We start from the raw sequence: 21,559 nt of genomic DNA, 5'->3' as shown, positions 1-21,559 counted from the left end.
GTTGTTGCGTGACATCCGAGCCGGGCGATCGCGTCGTTGCCGCCCCGGCAATTAACGTGTTTACGATCGGCGAGCGATCGCGAGCGGTTACAGTGATGGTAGAAACAGTTAGCACGTGGCGCGCACTTTAGCACACGAGCACGAAAAATGGCGAGTGCGGCTTGTTAGCTACGTGCCAGATTGGCGTCTGCGTTCTCACCTTCCCACGGTCGGTTCCTTTGGCGATGCCGATGTGTTTCGTCCCACGCTGGCCAACCTGCAAAGCACAAACATTACACTCTAGTATTACTGCCGGTTTTTTGTATTGTTTTTAAAGTTTTATTTATTATTTTAATTCTCTCTATCCAATAAACGATTCTCACGCGCCTGTCGCGCCTGGCATTAGCTTATGTTTCGTTTGGCGGAAAATCGCTCCACGGATGGCGGTGCCAAGGGTGGGTGGTGGTGGTGCTCATGTGACCTCTCTCTCTCTGTGGCCGCTTGCTATAGTTTGTAACAAGACAATTGACAAGTGCAAAGGTTTTGGAAGGCTTGTGCAGCGTGGTGGCGGCAAGCCAGCAAGATGTGGGTGGAATGGGGTAATGATCGCCCTCCGGTGGACCGGATGTGACCCTTGCGGGAACGGGAAGAATTGGGATCGCTTTCCACTTCACACATCGAGTTCGATGGAAATAGTTTATTGTACGTTCCATTTCTTCGTTCAATCATTTCTACAATGTTTTTGCTGCTGTTTTATTATTTGTAATATGTTGCTTGTTTTGGTCTCCATGATTATTAATATAATTATTATTATTATGCTCCCCGCGCAACAGCTGCACCATTACGATAAAAGCTAACTTAGTTTGGCCATTATTCCGTTTTCGTTCTAGATTTTTTATCCCATTCCGTCTCCACCGTTTGGCCCTCTTGCCCGTTTGGAGTACTTTGCACACAAAATACCAAGAGAGGACAATGATAAACGATACCGGTTTTTTGGTGGTAAGCTTCCTAATGGCGGGGCTATGATTTATCACTTTCAAAATGAGAAACTCGAAAATGTATTACTCCTTATACCGTTACGTTCGTTAGGCTCTTAATATAGTTCCCTAATTTGCTTCCTTAATCCCCGCTTGGCTGAACTTGCTTCCATTCACCCATTGGCTGCTTTATTTACACGTTTTTGGAGAGTCAGGACATTCAGCCACATTCACGCGCACACATACACAGGCACGCTCTAATCCTGTACGGGTAAACACGCTACAGAAATACAGCATAGACACGGCGGGCATAGTAGTAGAGATGGACGATACGCGGTCACTGCTAAGTAGTAGTGGAGCGGAGTAGTTTGTTAGGCATTACATCAGTATCCGGGTTTCGGTTCTCGATTGTTTTAGTTGCGCTATTTGGTTGTTTGTTGGTGGTTTCGGTTCTGCGTTCGGCCCTTGTTTTGTTTAGCGGAACTTAGCTCTACGACACTGAAGCGGTGCCAATAAGTGCTAGGTGTATGTTTTGGTGTGAGAGAATCAAGCTACTAACTTTAACCAGTTCTTGTCGATTCGATTTTGATTAACCTTAAAATAGTAGTAAATAGATCGCTACTAGAGTTTGCTTTGTGTACACGGTGTATACAGTCACATACAGTTCATTTAAAACATTGATCCCTGACATTGCGCAAAAACGAGTATCGTTGCTGTATGTTGGTTTAATAAAATGTTTCTCGCTCGCCATCTCTCCCTTTTTTTTTTGTAACACGCCATTCGTTTCTACCAACCCAAGTTTGGTCAATTTCAACAGAGACACAACAACAATGCTGTAACAGAGACAGAGTCAGATAGGGAGAGGGAGAGCGAAAGCGATAAGAATAGACGATCATGCGTTACGAGGTGGGTTAAGTGTTCAGTTCCAGAGAAAGAGAGACAGACATAGAGAAATGATATCAAAGCCTACTAATGATGCTTCCACTCCCGTTGGGGTTTTAGAAATGTCCGTGATAAAACTGATCAACAATAAAATCAACTCACTGTTGTTTTTTGGTAGGAACTACGCGAACAGCGACACTTCAGGATCTGGTGTCACTTCAGAGAAATGGAGTAGAGTTTAGTTCTATATCCAGTTCCAATCAGCTTCGCTTACTTCGCTATCGCTGCGCTCTAGCACCATCATTAGAGTTTTGTAACTAAACTGGCCGTGCTGGCGCCATGCACTGTTTAATTGTTGTTTCTCGCCCTAGCTCTCTGTGCTACGTTCTCTCGCCTTCGCTTTCCATTATATATTAGTAATTGACAGTAGAGACTTTTGCTTCACGCCATTTTCATTTGTGGTCATAATTATGCTACTTTACCTCGTTTGCTTCTACGAATGTTTGTGTGTGTTGCTGTTCTAACTGTTAGAGCTGTGTGTGTCGTTGTGCTTTTGATTATTTGAATCTGCAGATGCGGGAGAGAGAGAGTATGTAGTATTGGCGTTTGCTAGTGTTTACGGTGTTTTGCATTCGCTATTTACTAACTCACGCGCAATAGGGTTTACTAACCACCACACCATTTCACCATTTGGTTTGTTTGTAGTTTTGTATGCTTCAAGTGCTTCCGGGTTCCGGGGTTCGTTACTGGTTCGTTCAACTTTTGCCAGCTAGTTGAATTCACGGGCAACGGACATGCGTGCCGAAAAGGAAAACGAAGCCATTTCGCAAAAAGGTCTCCTCCTTGGCAAATACTACTGCGTGGCTTTGTGCCTTTGTTCTGTTCTACGGTGCACGGTGTACTAGATCTGAAACGGACACTCTAGCTTCTATACCATCGACTCTCTCTATAGGCTACGAGAATTGAACTATTTGGTTGCTATGGTTACACCTATAGTGCACCTACTACGTAGAGAGCCTGGGAGAACGTTTGCCTTGTGTCTTGGTTCGTACGTCTTGAGCTATGTTAACGCAACTAAGAACTACATTTTAGCTACCAGTATGTACACACAAGTTGACTTGGAAATTACATCGAAAAACATAATACAGAACAAAGCACGAAAAAAACCAGAATAACCAATGCTAATTCCCGAAGGTGAAACTAAAGAGCATGAAACAAAACGGGCACATCGAATCGAGGGGATCACTATTTACACGAGGTGTGATGATGGGATGCTTGTTGCCAGAACATAAATTCGACATGAAAAAACGAATAATGTGTTTACTTACCCCACTAAGAGTTTACTGTTTTACTATCCTACTAGAAAGATTGATCCTATCAACCCCTGCACACCACGCAAAGGCTCCCTCTCTCTCTCTCTGCCGGAACCAGGCGCTTTGTACGAGTATCTTTGTTGTATGGTGGTGTCTGTTCGTGTTTGTGCGTGTTGAGGATGCTGCGAAGGTTGAACATGAAAGCAGAGAAAGATAGAGAGAGAGAGTGTGAGAGAGAGAGGTTGTTGACCGAGAGACATAAAGGAGCGCAGAAGTCCGAAACCTGCGCCAAGCGATGTACGAGTGTTGTGATGGGGCGTTTTGGGGGTTTGTTGGCGCGTGTCTCGTGCTGGGGGCCTGACCCATCTCGGTCCATCTCGCGACGACGCCCTTGGCCTTACACGCTTTTGTAGTAAAAACAAACATTCGAACTGACCAGCCTGCGAGAACAGGACCGAGCCGAACGGGACGAAACGAAAACGAAAGAGAAACAAGTAGAGGTTGGTGTTTTCTTCTGTGTTTAAATGTATATGCGTGTATTAATGTATTTTGTTTTACATGTAAGAAGGGGTATTAATTTAATTTTTTTTGTTTCTAGCGCGTTGGTAGCATTTTACTTTTTTGTTTGTTTTTTTTTTTGGGTTTGTTGTTTGAAGTTTTCCATTTGTAGGTTTGCTGTTGTCGTTTGTTTTTTTTGTTATGTTATTTAGAGTTAGGTTTGGTGGTTTGTTGAATGTATATATGCTGTTTTTGTTTTTTTTTTCTTTTCGCCCGGTTCACTTGCCGTCCACCACGTGCCACGGTGCAGCAGTGCGGGGAGTGTGTGCAACTTTGTGGGGGTCCTGTGCTGTGTGGGGGTCCTAAAGATGCTAGATGTATAGCAGAGTGTGTGGCTATGTTGTTTACATGTTTAGTGTTTTGCTCTGTTCCATAGGATTAGTATGTTAGCCGCCAACCAGCAAATCAACTTCCGTTTCTTGATCGGTCGTTTCACTCGTTTAATTGAACTCGAACCTCCGATACGGTCTCTTATTTCGTTTACGTGTGACCCTCTCTGTGTTCTGTGTAGTCGCTGTTGTGAAATGGTGTGTTGGCACCACTTGTATGTGTTGCCGGTGAGTTAGACGTGACATTTATGATTCTTGTCCATTGCTTTATGCAGACTAGCGCCGCTTCTCGTCGGAATATTGCAAGGTATAGTTAACGGGGTTGTTGTGTCGTGCACAGCGCGCCACTGACCGTGCGTCGTCAGAAATTTCGCCCACATCCGTTGCCAATAGGTTATAATAGGGGGTGGGTAAGCTAATTTGCTTCTTTCGACACTGACCTACTAGTGTAGCAGCGAGGCCGCACAGAGGATCCGCGAGGGACACCAGAGGGACCCCGGGACAAACGCCGCCAGCCACCGAAAAGCAGCGCGTTCGTTCTACAGCAAAACTTTCTTGACACTACGTTGCATTAATTTTCTATCTTACGCTTGTATTCATATAATGTACGTATGTATTGTATTCATGTATGTATGCAATTATGTTTCTGCGTGTATGTATGTATTTGTTTGTAGTATGTTCGAACAAGGGTATGCTCAGGAGGTGTGTCCTGGAGTGTGTTGCGTGTTGTTGCGCCAGAGGACAGGATAAAGATTATTATTCTCGCAAACGATATGTTTTGTTCTAGATTTATTTCCTTTTTCCTTACTTCCGATATTGTTTTCTTATATTGCCCAACACACACACGAACACACATTATTCTGTTAGTTTTTTTGTTGTTGGTTTTTGTGTTTCCCAACACCTTCGCTGGCGTACCCCGCTTTTCACAATATGCTTTCGGCTACAAAATGGTGTTCTGTCTCAGCTTCTCGTCGTCGACTGATCGTGAGTTTCGTGTCTTATGTTTGTGTGCTGTGTGCGTGTCTGTGTGTCTGTCTGCCCCATAGTGTGTCTTCCCTCTTTCGATGTTCGCTAGTAATCTCTCTCTCTCTCTCTCTCTCGCCCTTCGCTCGCCATCGATCCGAACCGACAGATCACTCCACCCGTAAAACACTTTAATAACACTTAATTCCCTATCCTCATATGCGAACGTACGGAACAAAAGTGGCGTCATCGAGCGCGCGGCGATCGCATCCTCAACAACGGAAACGATGGAACGGAAATCGGTTAGTTCGTTGTGTGTCGTTACTGCCAATCGCGTCTCTCTTGCGCCCCGCGCGCGAGGACTTGGCAAAAGCAAGGGAGCAAAACCAAAGCCGCGAAAAACCCGGACACTGCCCGTCGGCCTTGACAACATGATAAAAATTTGCTAACTTTTTGTCTACAGAGAACCGTATTGTGTTAAAATTAACTATCTTTTTCTAAAACTCTTACAGCGTCTCTCTCTCTCCCGCTCGATCGTCAGCCTCTCGTCTCGTCTTCTGCTGAGACGTTCTAGCTTTCCCTTGCACGTCGGTTCCTACAAATTACAGCTTCTTTTTGGCACGTTAATGTCTTTTTTACTATTTTGTCTGGTATGTATTCGACCGGTCAAAACCCGGGGGGTGACGATGGTTGAAGCGAAAGAGGCCAATTCTTCAGATTGTGGCGCACAAAGCGGCACGTCGGTCCTTCGGCGCGCCCCAAAACAAACAGTACAACGAAATCAGCTACCGACACAGGCAACAAACAAGTTAGAGTAACAATAGAGGTAACACTGTTTCTGTTTCTGCGTGTGGGTGTGGTTTCGGATTCTCCGTCGATCTTTTCTCATTTCGGTGTGTGTTTGTGTTTTGTTATGGGGTGTTTGTAAGAAGTGTTTCGTGCTTTATCGAGTCCCGGTTCCGTAGGCACATACATTTTTATAGAGAAAAATAATTGACACTTGCCTTCCCGATTTGCATGCATGCACACTGATCTCGCCACCTGAGCGGAACACGTTACCAGGTTTGTGAAGGGACACAACCGCGACCGATCACCGGATCAGGAGTGGAAGGACTTTTCCAACCTTTTTGTTTGCCGCCGTAAACATCTCCACATCTCTCCACAGTGTGTGATCGGACCGAAAGCTATTATCAATTGCAAAATACATACACATTACGGTTTGGCGTTTTGTTTCCCTCTGTTTCGCAGCGCAGTAGTAATCGTACCTTGTCCCTAGGGGGGGGTTTTGCTTCTGGGTTTTTGGGTATCGTAATTCGTTAGTCACCTCGTCACCGCGTCTTACAGTCTTGCGTCCTTCGTAAAAGTCTTGCGTCCTCGGTAAGGTCAGTTTCTGTTCCAAGTTTGGATTCCGTTTGCTGCTCTCTGTATGCCGTTAGTACTAACATTTAACCTATGGTGGCTTAGAATATATCTTATTTTTCTGTTTGTTCGCTAATGCAATAATACTTACTATATAGCCTATTCCTTGACCAATCCGTTCCCATTTCCTACACCGTCCATCCTCGCCGGCCGCGTTTTCTTGCTTTCTGCATCGGTTCGCTCCCTTAACTGCCTAATTTACTTGATTCAAACATTGATTCTGATAAAGCGATCACGCGACATTAAGTTACAATTGAGTTTTGCATTCGGATCGGAAGGGAGTAGACGGTCAGAGACGGTTTGTTTCGACTGCACGCGTGTGTCTGTCTGTCGGGAAGAGAGAACCTCCGCGCGATTCCTGGGGGGACACCCCCGAGAAGAAGTTAATTTGACTTTGATGAGTTATTTGTGTGTTTTGTCTTTGTTTTGATTTAGGTTATGCTCTGCTCTGCGTGTAGACTACGGCAACCCTCTACAAAAGGGTCGGAAGTAGGAGAGCCACACGGCGGTTATTTGCGTTTTGCCAGGGTTCATCTACTCGCTTTCACTAAACTATTAACACCGCTACAGCGCACTAGGGTATTGGTTAGGTAATCAACTGCGACCGGATCGGGTTCTAGTGACCGCGGATGTCCGCACTCTAGAGGAGAAATAGTGCGCCATATTGCAACGCGATGCAAACGAGGGGGGGGGCTAGAGGACTAGCTAGGAGTGAAAGAAAGGTTCATAACAAAAAAATAAATTAATAACAAAACCGGCAACGATGGTCGATATGTTCAATTCGTTATTATCTCCCACAACGCGGGCCAGTCTCTGGCCAACACAGATTACCATCTTAACGCCTTCGCCGCCGTTCAATATTGTCGTGAGTGTTTCTCTTCACAAAACGATTCCTTTCTTGTGTCTCCCTTCGTTCGCACGGCTTTTAAATAATATTATTTCACTCTTGTCCTCGCTTGAGTGGCCATCGCGCCATTGTGGGCCACGCTTGTCGTTTAAAGTCTGTTGTATATTAAAGGTGGGAATAGATTTTCAGAGAGTGTTTCAACAGCATTCGCGGCCAGCTAGTTCCACAGCGAGGCCATTGCACTGCGCCCACCGGGATGATAGTGAATACGGCTTGCTATGGATTGTTGCGAGGGTTAACCACAATGTAGCACCCGTCCGTCTGTCTGTGACTTACATACACTCTTACGCGTTTTACTAAATTCTCACAAATTAGTCTACTTACGGAGCTAAACAACTAAAAGTACACAACACAATCTCCCAGAAATAGGCGAACTGCTGTTCAATTCAACGTTTTTTTTTGCTATGCTCTGCAAGCTGATTGCACGCGCTGCACGAACACGAAGTTGTCTTGTCTTGAGCAACGAATTCGTTTTGCAGACTCGATTCTCAAGGATTGCTTTGATTGATTCACTCATTTTCGCTATCAGCAGCAACAACAACAACAACAACAACGCTGTCATTTCCAGAGATTTAAAAGAACACTCGCCCATTAGCCTATTTGGAAAGGTACATTAAAAAAAACCGAGAACGTTTCGTTCCACACACTTGTTGCTGCCGCCGCTAGATAATGATTGCACATAAATTATCATTTCGCTTCGCTCACCGCCTGTTCGCAGAGCGCAGCGCCCTTTCACCCTTTCTGCTCACATTGCGAAACAAATCACCACATACATACGCACGTACACACAGCCATTTGCAGCAAAATGAGAGGATTACTGTAGGTGGATTTTTACAGAGTTACAATAAATAGGCCAATAAAAAAGCTTTGCTTCCGAAATAGGATTATTAAAAGCTAAGAGGGCTTAGAGAAAACCAGCGTTCAAAAACGAGAAACGGGAAATCGCCTAGCAACCGATTGTTACGTGCGGGGAGAGCCAGAATGGTTACTCTGTTCTCTGTGACTGATTGTACGGATGTCGATTGTTTTGATTTGCGCCGCTTTGTTGGTCGCATATAATTAAGCAGTAAGGCAAAATAAAAACCCGCCAAAAATATATACGCTAAAAACTGAATGCTTGAATACAAAATATGTTTGCCATTTTGTCAGCTCTTCCCCTTTCTCGTAATTTACACTGTGGGCTCTGTGTTTGGTGGGTTCTCTTCAGGGGGTGGTACACTACAATCTATAATATATCTTCGTGTAGATTCTCTGATCGCGTCAATAAAAAATGTGTAAACAATCGAAAACAATAGAGAAATTAACGGCCTTCGCGGCAATCGGAAATCTGGCCGCACACAGCCGGCTGGGCCACGAAGCAATAACTGTTGGGGGGGGAGGGAGGGTACGTACTCCAGTAGTAGATAACGGTACGCGTATGTCTCTCTCTCTCTCTAATAGTGTGTAGAGCTTAACGATTCGTTCGTCAACAACGGTTGGTTTGTGTCTTTTATGTAATAAAATGATATTTTTTCAACATTGGACCACCATATATCATCATCATTGTGTTATTATTATTATTATTTGTTATTATCATTATTTCTAATAATTATTTGTGCCATTGAGAGTCAGCCCTCCGCCCTCCGCGCGGCTTCCGGGGCAAAATATGTGCTGTGATCAGCTCAATATCGATTATCCCACGTTAAACACCCGTCTGTACACGGGATTGGGGGGTTCACGGTACTCACAATTTGGTTCCAACTCTAAATGATATTCTGCCGGTTTGTAAAGGGTCGCGTCCCCGTGGCCTGCGCATGCGACTACCGCGGCTTGATATAATAGAGGGCTTACTGGGGGGTGGGGCTTACGGGGCTTTTGCACTAGAGATGCCTAGAGTGTAGTTTAACCTTTTAATGGTTTCTGCCGTGTTTGTAAATATTTGAACCAGTTTTCTGCGCCATGCGTTCGCTCGCTCGATTCCGGTCGGGGGTGTTTTGGGGGCTAGTGTGTTGCCAAACGTTTCGTGTTAGATTTGGTTAGTTTCACGCTACTACATGACGCGCGCGCGATGGTAGGATATGTTACTTCTGAGTACACAGGAAGAGGCCTCTATACACCGCATGGACCCCACTGCAGGCGAAGGGCGATAAACCAAACCGGGTCCGGTCCGGATAGACACATTGCATCTTAGGATCGGGCCGGGTCTTTTGCTTCTTTCAAACTTATCTCCCGACACTTTCGTAACCACTGCCACTGGGAGGGTACTGCACAGAGCACACGCGGGAGGCGGGTCCCAAATCTGAATATCTTTCCTCTTTATTGCAAACAAAATAAACGGTACCGAAACGAAACGAATGTTGTGTTCAAATAAAAACAAAAAGTAACCAATTGAACAAAACAATAGTAACGTAACTGAACGAACGAGTTCTCTGTCTTTCTCTGTCTCTTGCGCTTCCACTGCTGCTTTTCCACAGCAGCCCTGTTCTCCGGCCACTTCAGTCAGTGGCGTGATGGATAGCTCCTTCTTTGCTTCTGTGCTCTGCTCTATCGTATTCTAATATTGCATTTTACGCCACAAGCGAAATGATCACCGCTTCTCACCGTTCGTTACTGAAGTAGTTAGAACTACGCTAAACTAGACTAATATAGTTAAGAGTAAAAGCTCTAACAAAACGACTTATACACCAAATCGAACCTAGGCGCTAACAACGTAGTGAGTTGCGAAACGAACAATTAAAACATACAATGATGATCAGATAATATCTCGAATCTTTTCCAATTCCAGTGAGTGCCCACGATTTGCTTACATGTCCTTACAGTCGGCCTACAGTGGCGCGCGATTCTGGTGTTCGCTTGCGGGGACAGAGAGTGTGTTAAACTGTTGTCTTATGTGAAGCCTCTCCGTGGCCGTGGGGTGTATGTGTGGTGCAATTGTTTCGTGTGTGAGTGTGGGTATGTTGTTGTTGTTGTTGTTGTTGTTCTATCAATTAACGACTTACACTAAACACGTGTTACGCTGTGTGTTAGGGGTAAACAAAGGATGAGCAGAGTAGTGTACTCACCGTGCCGGTTGCACTTTGTTGTGTAGAGTGCTTAAGTGCTTGTAGAGTTTTATTGTGTCACGTGTGTTAATGATGTTGGTGGCGCACAAAGTGTACCTATTGGAGCATCGAGAGCATTGTATCACGTGTGTTAATGATGTTGGTGGCGCACAAAGTGTACCTATTGGAGCATCGAGAGCTGGCGCGTATTGTGTTATGCTTGTTTTGTTGGTGACTGGTGTATGTTAACCCCCCGCGGTTCGCTAACAATTTGCGCTCGTCGCCCGATCTTCCACGCGATCTGGCCCCCCTCAAGACGTTTCACTTTTGGTACATTGCCTCTGAACTCTAAGCCTAACTCGAAAGGGACCAAATAAAAAAAAAGGGTCGCAAAACAAATACAATCCTCTTTTATGCCTACACCTTCGTTTCACTCTACCTTTGTCTAACGTATACACAACACGCTCATTAAATACAATTGGCTGCTTTCATTTCCTATGCCCCGATCACACTCCGCATGCATACTTTCATCACAAAAACAAAACGATCGAACGATCATGCGCAACGGGAGAGGCTCGATCACGATCACGTCATCAGCGCGATGAAATGGTCCGATCAGCGCACCCATTCTCCACATACTCTGCGCAGTTTAATGATTCATTTTGCCTCTCCCGCGGTCGTGTGCATGTGGTTTCTACAATCTATTAGTAAACACAATAAATAATGTCTTTTTTCTTCTTTCTTGTGTAAGTGGTGTGTAGCTTCTAGCGTCTAGAGGTCTCTAGAGAGTAGCAGTAGAGCAGAGAAGAGAAGAGAACGGGGCAAAAGTTCAACGGAAACGAAAAGCGAAAACAAGGTACTAAGTTTATGAGAACGAAACAACAAATGAGAAAATGATCTGCACAATAAAGGGGGAACTTAATTTAAAAATCGAACACACATTGAATTTGCAGGCCAACTCGCCAACCGCTTCCGGCATCAACACGTGTTTCCTTTTAATGATTTTACCCTCCATCGGTTTTTGGTTTCAAAGCTAACACATTCACCGTTGCTCCACGTGACTCTTGAGTTTCGTGACCGTTCGTCGTTTGCTTCCCATCTGTGCTCGGCGATCGGCAGGGTTCTGTTTCCGCCAGTCTTTTCTTTTCCTAGTTGATTGTGTGACTCTCTGTGGGGTATTGTTACGGGGGTTTCCGTGTGGAATCAAGGGGGAACGGAGCGGGGAGATACCCAAAATAAAGCCTTTCCGGTCCGGCCATCTTGCACGTCGCTTCCCATTTAGCCTATATTAAAATATCAGCGCGTAAACATTTAGACGGTGCACGGTTCATCAGACTCTCAACTTGCACCAAAAACCGGCCGGAAAACCGGGTCGCTATCGAAGATTGTGGGGCTGCCCTGGTGATTGTTGAGAAGTCTCTGTATGTCTGTGAGAAGAAGACTGATGTTCGGCCGCCTGTCCTAGTTCCAGTCCTTTCACATGCACTATCTTCACGCGGGGTTCGTATTTGATGCATTCCTAAAAATATTTCTCTCTCAATCTTGTAGTATTGATGGACGAATCCTAATGTTCATCACAACTGTTGTGGGCTAGGCGAAGCATTTATTCTGCACTGCGTTTGTCTTTATCCATATAGATTTGCCCTTAGCTGCCCCTGGCAATTGGCGGGATGATGGGATTCTTTCCCAACGCGTAGGTGATAGGAGAGCGTATGCGATGGTAGAACCTACGGTGATGATAAGGGGTTTCATGAATGTGCGCCATCGACACACAAGTACGGTGGTTTAAGATGATGATGAGCTCTGCTGCTGCTGCTGCTGCTGCTGCTGCTGGTTGTCGTGTTGTGGCCCGCTAGGCTGCTCCTGGATGTAATAACGCGGTGCCACATTTTTGCCCCAAACTCTGCTTGATGATGTCTCAACACTGGCGGCTGCTGCTTATCGTGCCTGCATCGGTTCGTCTTCCGCGCCCGGTGTCGTGGGGGCCGAAACGCCAACCTGCTTCAAGTTCTCGATGTTCTCATTGTTCCACGCCCCGTTCATCGTTTTTGAGGACGAAAAGCAGAGCTTCATGATGAACGGAAATTTTGTGCCTACAAAGAAAGGGGCGTTATTGCACGGCTCTTCTTCGTTCTTCGTGCGGAGGTCCCGTACCTTTGTGATCGATGGCGGTGTGATTACATTTCATGATCGCCTGGACGGCTAGCGCAACGCTCGGGAACTCAACCAGCCCGGACGACGAGCGTTCCGATTTCAGCGGGAACATGCGGACCTGGGCCGGGTGGCAATCGCTGACGGCGAACGCAGCAATCAGCTGCTCGTCAGTCAGACCCGGTGGGGTGTTGAAAAAGTGAAGAATCTGCAACGGAAACGGACGATCAGTGGTGGCCGCTCTCTGGAGGCGTCCAACCCATCGCCTATCAATTACCTTGCTTGGCGGTTGGATGCGATTTTTGCTCGCCTGAGTCAACGACAGGAAACGGTTGTTCTTCGAGCCGGTGTACTCCTTGAAGCTGGGCGTGTGGTCCGGCAGCGTGTACGGGTTGGTGACCTCGGACAGGAAGTTTTGCTTGGAAAATCTGCCGCGAAAGTACACGGAATTTTGTTATACGCACGGCACCCAAAGGGACGATCGCCACTTGCGACTTACGCGATCTGAATTTTGCCATCATTTCCTATTGGAATGTTGTTCAGGTGCTGGACGCAACGCTCGACGGCGATGGCGTCACCCATCTGTACCATGGCGGTGCCTTCCTTTGTCTTCAGGAACTTTATCTGCAATGGGGGGGTCCGAAGTCGAAAGAGTTAATTTAAGAATGGCAAACGAAAATCTCACTCAAGCACTCAATCAGCTTGAGCGCTATCACTAAGGGAGGCTTAGAAGCGGTCTGCGCCAGGGCTTCCCGGGGATGGCGTGTCAGAATGTGTTTTTTGGTGCCCGACACCACATCACAATGGTGTGTCCCCGTCGTCATGGTGGAATGAAATTAATTATTGGCCCTCTCCTTGCTCGTGGCGCGCTGGGCGACGTCCAACCCATCACTCTATCCCAGCCAGCCAGCTGGCCGTCGTGGGGCTATTTTCAGAGACTCCCATTTTCGGGCGACACGATGCGTGTAGCTTAGAACCGCCCCGGCCAGCGACTCGGTGCGCCCAAGCGCGACAAGAATGCTTTCGCTCTTCCAATCGAATGGCAGACGGGAATTCGTTCGTTCTTGATTCTTCGGATGGACGACCCCGGGGCTCGTCTTTCGAGGGGTGCTAATCTTTCGTTCTTTCGGTCCGAAGGAAGCGACATAAATCATTGTGATTGAAATGATTCGTAGCGACCTGAGTGAGCACGATCGTTCGGGGCACGATCTCGCACAACAGACCCCCAGCCGGGTGTTCTTTTCCCCAGGTGGGATCCCGTGTCGAAAGAAGAATATTGTCTAAAGTATGATTGCCACTAAGAGCTCCTCGTTCGCACGTGCAGCACTCGTAATTTAGAAAACTCGGCCACTCGAATTTTTGGAACGTCCTCCACCACGGCTGTCCTTTTTAGAGACACACGAAAATTGCATTAAATTACACGACCACCCCCTTTCCTTTCTGTCTTTCTGTTTAGTATTCAGCAAACGTCCATCCCTGATGGGACCCCGATGGGAGTCAGAATGAGGTTTTGTTCTCTGATCGCTTTGGAGCAGTTTTGAAAATTAGACCTAGCGTCAGCTGTTCTCCCCTGGCTCGAAAGGGGCTCCACCGTCGCAAAAAGTGTGTAAAATTGACAATGATGTCTATCTTATAGTGGTCGGTGGCTACCGACCCCAATCCGTTCGCCGGTCACAAAAACCAGCGTTTCAAATTTTCGTTCAATTCCCGACCAATTTTTCTCAGCCTCTCTTTTCGATTCCCGTTTCCGGTTCCGGTCCCCGGACCCTTCACCGGATGGTAGTGGCTGTCGGGAATGCTTCTTGTTGCACTCCTTCTTTTCGATTGGATTTTCTATCTGGGATTGATACTTCCCACTCGTCGCAAACGGTGCCATTTCCGTGCCGGATTGTGCGGAGCGCGCGTGTTTCTTATTTGAATTTTCCCGTGTTCTCCTGTTCTATTGTCCTTATACAGCAAAGTTGTTGGCCAATGTTTACGGCCACCATCTGCTGCACGTTCAGTGGCAACGAAAAATACCAACTTTTTTGGGATTTTATATCGTCCAAAGCGGCGCTGGCTTTTACCGATGTCTTTCGCAGGAGAACGTACTGCTTTGAAGAAAATGGATTGAAAAAGACCGGTGGTGGCGCACAAACCAAAGGTACAGTTTGCCGAAACAAATAACCTAAACTGGCTGCCAACTAACGGCACGACCGAACGGGAGATGCGATCGCGCCATTGATCATTCTAGAGCTTACGTAGAAATTCATTCGTTTCTAGGCCACATCACCACCACGTGTCTCATCAGCGTTCCGAACGATTGGTCACCGCAGTTATTTGGGCCACTTCCTGTGTGTGCCCGCGCTCCTGTCCGCCAAAGGTCGGTTACTGTTACGGTTCACCCTCTGCGAAGGGATGCTTCGCTGCTGATTTATGAATGTGGCATCATGTTTTTTGCACTACTTTTTTCGGCTTTTGGCAAAAACAAACAGAATCATTTCACTCCCTGACAGTCGCTTGAGTGACAGGCCATAAAATGTAAACTAATTGGTTACCATTAGCTTCGGCGGCGGCGGCGGTTGCGGCCACCATTTCCGAAGGGGTTTAAAGAATCCGGCCCGACACGGATCTTAATTACGAAACCACGGCGGCGGCGACGGCGGCCACTTGCTTGGGGTCGTTTCAAATTTCGAGAATTACTTCTCGGTACCTGTGATAGTAGAGACGGGCCCGGTGCCTTCGTCGCCGTCGTGTGATTGGTATTTTTAATCCCAACAACGCCCAATGCCCAGGTTTGCGCACGGTACTCGTCGGGCGGACGCTGCGCGCACGCGGAAATAAGTTTTCTTCTCGAGTGACACGAATGGGGCGGTTTTCGGAATCGGAATGCTGTCGGTTTTCGCTTTTTTTTCGGCTCATTTTATTGAGCCGGCTGTTGCGTACTTACCCGGACCACGTTGCCGTACAGGCAGAACAAGTTGAACAGCTTATCGGTGTTGGCCGTTCCGTTATCGAGCCCGTAAACCATCATAACTGCTCCCTGTGGACACACCAGAAACAAAAGAAACAAAATCGATAAAATTATTGCATTTTTAAAAGCGCACAGAGCCCAGGCTCGTGATTAAACTCGTCGATTAAAGCACCAGCATTACCAGTTCAGCATTCGAATTACGCGCTTCGGTGCCGATGAATGCGGGTCATTATCGGGGCCCCTCTAGCCGGAACCGATATTTTAATGATAAAAGAATTCGGCTTTGTGTGGACCACCATGCGCCTCCATCGCGGGAAATTTAAGGCACGCAGCAAATGGCCACACAAAAATAGGTGTAATTACTAGAGAAACGGCCGCCTCTTACCTGTTGCTGTGTCGGCTGGATGAAGTTGGTCGGTCCGTTCCGTGGCAGCGGTGGGTCCTTCATCAGACCGACGTGCGTCCCGGCCGCGGCCGGTTTCCAGTTTTCCGACGGATGGAAATCCGGTGGCGAAAAGTTCGGTGGAAACCCATTTCCTCCGCCAACCCCTAGCAGAGCGGGTTCTGCAACGAGTCGGAGACAAACAAAATTAATTGCCATTAATCCTTCAGGAACGTGGTGCTCGTGTGCTGTGTCAATGACACGCGCGCGCGCCAAGGACTCTCTACCGAGGACTCTATTTGCTTACTTTGCTAAATGTTTCGAACCAAAGAGAGGGCATACGGATAGAGGAGAGACCGGGAATGGGGATGGTTTCCATTGTCAAGAGTCAACCTCCGGAGCGCAAAATTCGTGTCGGTCGCCAGCAGCACGAATGGCGTAAGATGAATCGATAGCCATTTTCTCAGTGGCGGCACCGTACGTCGACCAGAGAGCGGGTGTGCCTTTCGTCCGTTCAAGAACCGAAATGGCAGACAAATGGATTAGAAAACTAATGAGCACGACGAAAAAAAGAACAACCAACGATTTATCTCCCAAACAGAGAAAGGGGGACAACACGCACGAAGAGAAGACACCCGGAGGCCACGGGAACGGCGATTCCCATAGGCGACACTACGCGCAACCATAGTTAATTATGATGTAGGCGAAGACCGCCACATTCAGGCTCTCAGACACGGAGCGGGTTTAGAGAAACTGTGTCAAAAGCAAACATCAATTACTCAGTCTCAGATTAAGCAAAGTCCAGATGCCGTAAGGGTTTATTTGCAAACTACGGCCAGCGTTCGATAAACAATATCATTCAACCCATCATCCATCAATCAATTGGGCGATCCCGTTGCATTCTGAGAGCTATTGCGAAAGAATTCACTCGAAACCCCCACCGGCACCGGCTAGCGTTCCCCGGCGGTGGTATCCGATTTCGAGTGCTTCAAGTGGTTCTTCACGGCTCTGGGCCACGTCGAGGGCCCGGTGTGTTTTTTTCTGTTGAGTTTGTCAGTTTTCAATCCACATCCAAATGTGCATTGCATCAATCCTTGCATGCTCAGTCATCTAGTTTTCATTGCACAAGCATCAGTCATTATTGCCATTTCAGTTCGAGTTCGAATCAACCGGAAGTGCAGTCGGAACACTGTCCACAGTCCAATTTGGACATGAGGACGGTGCCCACGCACGGTGCCAACGTGAAGAGTTTCGAACTTTCCCGAACTCGTACAGTGCAGTGCCCACGGCCCACGGCCCACGGTTGCGATCACGTTTGATTGAAGTCCAGAGCACGGAGAAAGGAGTTCGAGCGCTGCCCAAGTGTCCTGTGTTACGAAACGGGGCCGATCACGTGCCACACCGGCGCGGTGGTGGTGGCGAAGCGTGTTTACAACTAATTCTCTGTCCACAGCGTCTCTCGCCTACGTCCCCATTTGTGTGTGGTTTGTGCACAATTTGTGTTCCAGTTTGCGGCGAATTCCATCAAAAGCCTGTTGCCATAAGAGAGTTCCAGATACGTGACTCTTGAAAAGTTCTGTCCTGCCGTATGCACCGTGGAAAGGCGGAACACCCCCCGTTTTTTGGGGCCTTACCGGGGGCACAAGAAATAATTCTCGAATTGGTGTTAAAATTATTTGCAGAAAATGGTGCAGTCAACAACCGCAGCGCGTCCGGCGAAAGGACATTCCGTCGTTGATTGAATGGCGTTTTATCGAGAATGGAATTGATAAAAGCCCGCGCCCCGGAGAGAGAGCGAGAGAGTATAATAAATGTCACAAGATGCTGTCGAGTGGACCATTATTTGAGGTCGCCCGCCGCTAACCGCCTTTTGCGCGCAGCAGACAACATACCACTTCACATCACCCGTCGAAGAACGCCACTTGAGCCACCCGCGGGCAGGAGCCTCTTGGGCCGTAGAAAGGAGGAAACAATGAAGAAGGAAAATGTGCTCCGAACGTGGGCCATAAGGACGACTTTTGAGTTCCCCGTATACACAGAGAGAGAGAGTGTGGCTCTGAGGGTGGCTTAGAGCCCTCTTGCCTTTATCGCCGCGTCCAAATATCACGTCCGTTGCAACAGTTTGATTAAGGATCTGCCGGCCAGAAGGGTGCATAGAGCCCCCGACATAAGGGGGAATATTACTCGGAACGCGTCGATGCATAATGCGATCGTTTAACTCGGGGCCACGGTGAAAGGATAATCGCGCATGAGAAGCTGGCGTGCGTTTAACGGGGAATATTTTCATCTTCAATCGGTCTCTGCCTTGCGCGTATCCGGGCGTCCGCGAGAGCCTGGGTAAATCCTTTTTTCCCGGAGGTTCACCGATTTATAGACCTCACCAGCCAGAGTGCAGTGGATGGGATTTACGTAACTCCTCGTTGCTCCCCAACCGGACCATTTGCAACCGGCGTGTTAATGAAATAATGCTCGCTCCGTGTGCCAGAAAGTGGAACACGAGTTCCACTTGTCAGCGCAGTTTCATGGGGCGGCGGGGCGAGAAACTCCTTCATCCTCGCGGCGATTGTGTGTGGCTTAAAATGTATGAGAAAAGTCCGAACACGAAAAACGACACAGAATGGAAAATGGAGGACTTCCGGTTCAAAAGTTCCGAATTTCGCTGCCATCGACAGCGAATAAAGTTTACCAGCAGTACTTAAAACCTAATTTAAAAACTATTAAAACAAGGTTTATGTTTCCAATTTAAAATGCCGGGTAGGAATAGGTGGGTCAATAAATAGTGAGCTTCGGTAGCAAAGAGTCTTACTTTAAGCCTTATTTCACCAAAGAAGGGTCCTAAAACCATAGCTTAACTTCTCATTGGCCGACCACGATTACGATTCCGTTTGAAATTCCGTTAAGACCCCACCAGCTTCGCCTGTAGCCGTATTCGCTGCGCCTCTGCACCGTCGTTCCGGTCACGGTAATTTGTTGTGCACTTCCGTCGCGCTCTATCGCGGATTTGTTTAGTTTTCATGAGTTACTTCCGGTGCCGGGGTACCCGGCGATAACAAATGTGCTTCCAATGTGCGCCACCCGGTCGTGGCCACCATACTGTGTGTGGCCAGGATTACTGACTTGCAGTCCGGCCGGAAGCGGGGATTACACCGTACACCGAGCGGAGCTCAATACAATTCAGCGTGATATTAATTGGTTGGTGGCTACCGACAACACAGCGGAACACCAGAGTAAAGGAACTGACCGAAAGCAGCAAATTGGCGCAACAAAAAACAGACACAAACGAGCGCGTTCCGGTGCCACTGTTTTTCCCATTTCCGGTGCTATGCGCCTCGGATCCGATCCGGGCACCGGGATGCTGGGTACGTAATTTTCTCATTCAACACACCGAGCGCACCGAGAGGCTATAAATTGTGGTAAAGACAGACCGTGCCCCCCCCCAAGAACAATGCAACTGGCAGTGCTTGGGGCTTATAAAAACCAAACGGAAACCACCACCAAGTCGCGAGGGCTGCAGTTTTCCTTTCTTCCACTTCCAGATAGTTGTGAAAAATCAACATTTTTCCAACTCGCACAGATTTCTTTATTCAAATCCTTCGGTGGTTCAGTGGCTCCTCCCCTAGTAGCCTGGGGCCGACACGACTAGGGACGGCCAGCGAAGCATTGTCGGCCAATGGCGCACACCGCAGACGGATCGCGCAGGGTGTGATGGATCCCGTGAAGCGGACAATTAATTTTCTACGCCACGCCGTTTCACTCCTCGCGAGCGGCGGTACATTAAGCCAAACTATTCCGTCCGTAGCCACCCTCTTTTTGGTTGGCCGGCCGAAATTGAATGAATGACAAATTTTACCGTACCGCAGCAGGAGAGTCCCGCCCAATTCTTGGCACGCGCACAGGACGCTGCAAAACGCGTCGGCCACGGCTCCCGATCCGCAATTCGCCGCGGGGATCAAATCATGTTTAATAAAGTCGTCCGAAACTTTCCATCCAGTTCCATCCTTACGGCTTACGGGACGATAATCCCCGCGCCGAGGACTTTTGAGCCCGCGGAAATCTGATACACAAATCTCGTGGATCCACCTCGCCCGAAACGTGATAAAATGGTCATAAAGTACGTTACAACACCTGCACACTGGACCCGAGGCCGGCCGGCCGTCGGTTTCGGGTTCGGAAAGAAAGCCTCATTTTAACTTAGTTTTATCTGTCAGGAACCCCAGCAGCGGGTCCTTCCCCGTTTCCCTCCAGTGGGTGACAAAGCGCCACGGCCTACAAAAGTTTATCTTCGCGCGCGTCACACGGATACCGAGAAATGGGGTGTGAAGAAGTTTTCCCCGGAGTTTATTAAACCCGAGTTCCGGTTCCGTGTTTTTTTTTTCAAAATGTCCCCCAAAACTCACCCACCCACAGGGACACAGGTAAAATTTTGTGCAAATTGTATTCTAAATTGCAGCCGGGTCGGTCGGTCGTGGTTGCGAAAAGTTTCTCCGTGGCCGCTGACCCTCGTCTCGTACTTTTTTTGCTGAAACACAACTCAGAAACTTTAGCTCTCGCTCGGGAAAGTCATCAAAGTAACGGTGGCAAATAATGGGGCGGTGGTGGTGGCTGATCAAAGTAGACATGGGAAGCTATTTGACAGAAGCCGCGCTCAGTTGATGAGAAGAATGGAGCCGACCAAATGTGAATTAACACACCAAGAACCTCCTGCTTCAGGGTGGCCGCCGCACAACGATTTGTGTAAGAAAACTGATAAAAAAGCCCCATAAACAGGATTAAAGCCATTAAAGACAGACTCCGGGGCTTGCCGGTCTCATCGAAAGAAGAACCATTTCGCTCTGGCATCGCTCTGCTCGATTGCTCTCGAGATTAGAGCATCGGGCTGGCTTGGGAGTCCATCGAACACACCGAACCGTTCCCAGGCGCGGTCGCTCGCTGTGCGCCATCAATCAAGTTGTGAAAATATGTATTTTCACCATCAGAGCGGCCGTGTTTTTCCAGCACTCCGTGTGGGTAAGTGCTCAACTTGATCTGTGCCGGTGGTGCCGGTGGTCCCTGTCGAACGGATCTCCATTAAAACGGTTTGGCAGCAAAAACATGCGACATGGCGGCAGCGGCGGCGGTTTGCTGCTTTCGGGGCATGCTTTGTCGATGAATTAAAACGACATCATAATCCGTCAGATAATGTTCATAAATCAGAATAAAATATATGTGAGGGTTTTTGGCGAACACCGCGAGAAAGAGTGAGAGAAAGGGAACTGAACCGGGTTGCAGCAGCAGCAGCAGCAGTGCATCTCTCTCGCTGTACACAGCAAGCACACGGTTCATCAGATTAAATTCATATAAATAAACATGTCCGCTGCATGAAATATGAATTAAACTTTGCCATTCTCGGCCGGCGTCGTTTGTTAAGTGAGCGACACAGACGCGGATAGAAATAGCCTTTGGGACTCCTCTCTCTCGGACCCGTGACGGTTGTCGGTTGTCGGTCGTGTCGCCGCCGTGCCGGGTTGATGGATGCAAATTTGCCACCGGCCGGTGTTGTGTGCAGTGTGACGAGTTGTGATGGGAGAGAGTTCGTCATCCGACCGGGGTGCGAGGATCATATTTCAGCAACGTGAGGAGGAACCGCCGCCCAGAAACACGATTTCACACGATTGATTTATTGAAGGTGGCCCCCCAGCAAACCTTTAATCATTTTAAGGAACCCCCCCCAAACAAATGAGGAACAT

The 21,559-nt window shown here is 47.8% G+C and overlaps 1 protein-coding gene across 1 annotated transcript in view; it reads right to left on the bottom strand.

Moving 5' to 3' along the window:
• Positions 1–10,325: 10,325 nt before the first annotated feature.
• The window catches only part of LOC131205865 (heterogeneous nuclear ribonucleoprotein L), a 99,733-nt gene continuing 88,499 nt past the window's right edge, over positions 10,326–21,559 (bottom strand). Inside the window, exons 7-13 of the mRNA XM_058198149.1 lie at positions 15,837–16,015; positions 15,428–15,520; positions 12,998–13,122; positions 12,776–12,926; positions 12,502–12,706; positions 10,529–12,440; positions 10,326–10,464 (exon numbers count right to left, since the gene is read on the bottom strand). Of these exons, the coding sequence (XP_058054132.1) occupies positions 12,286–12,440; positions 12,502–12,706; positions 12,776–12,926; positions 12,998–13,122; positions 15,428–15,520; positions 15,837–16,015 (908 nt within the window). The 3' untranslated portion in view covers positions 10,326–10,464; positions 10,529–12,285. The remainder of the gene's footprint in view (positions 10,465–10,528; positions 12,441–12,501; positions 12,707–12,775; positions 12,927–12,997; positions 13,123–15,427; positions 15,521–15,836; positions 16,016–21,559) is intronic.

This window comes from Anopheles bellator, chromosome 1 (genome assembly GCF_943735745.2).
Source record: "Anopheles bellator chromosome 1, idAnoBellAS_SP24_06.2, whole genome shotgun sequence".
Taxonomy (NCBI): Eukaryota; Metazoa; Arthropoda; class Insecta; order Diptera; family Culicidae; genus Anopheles; species Anopheles bellator.
Note: the sequence above shows the minus strand (reverse complement) of the source record. Positions and strands in the feature narration are given on the sequence as shown.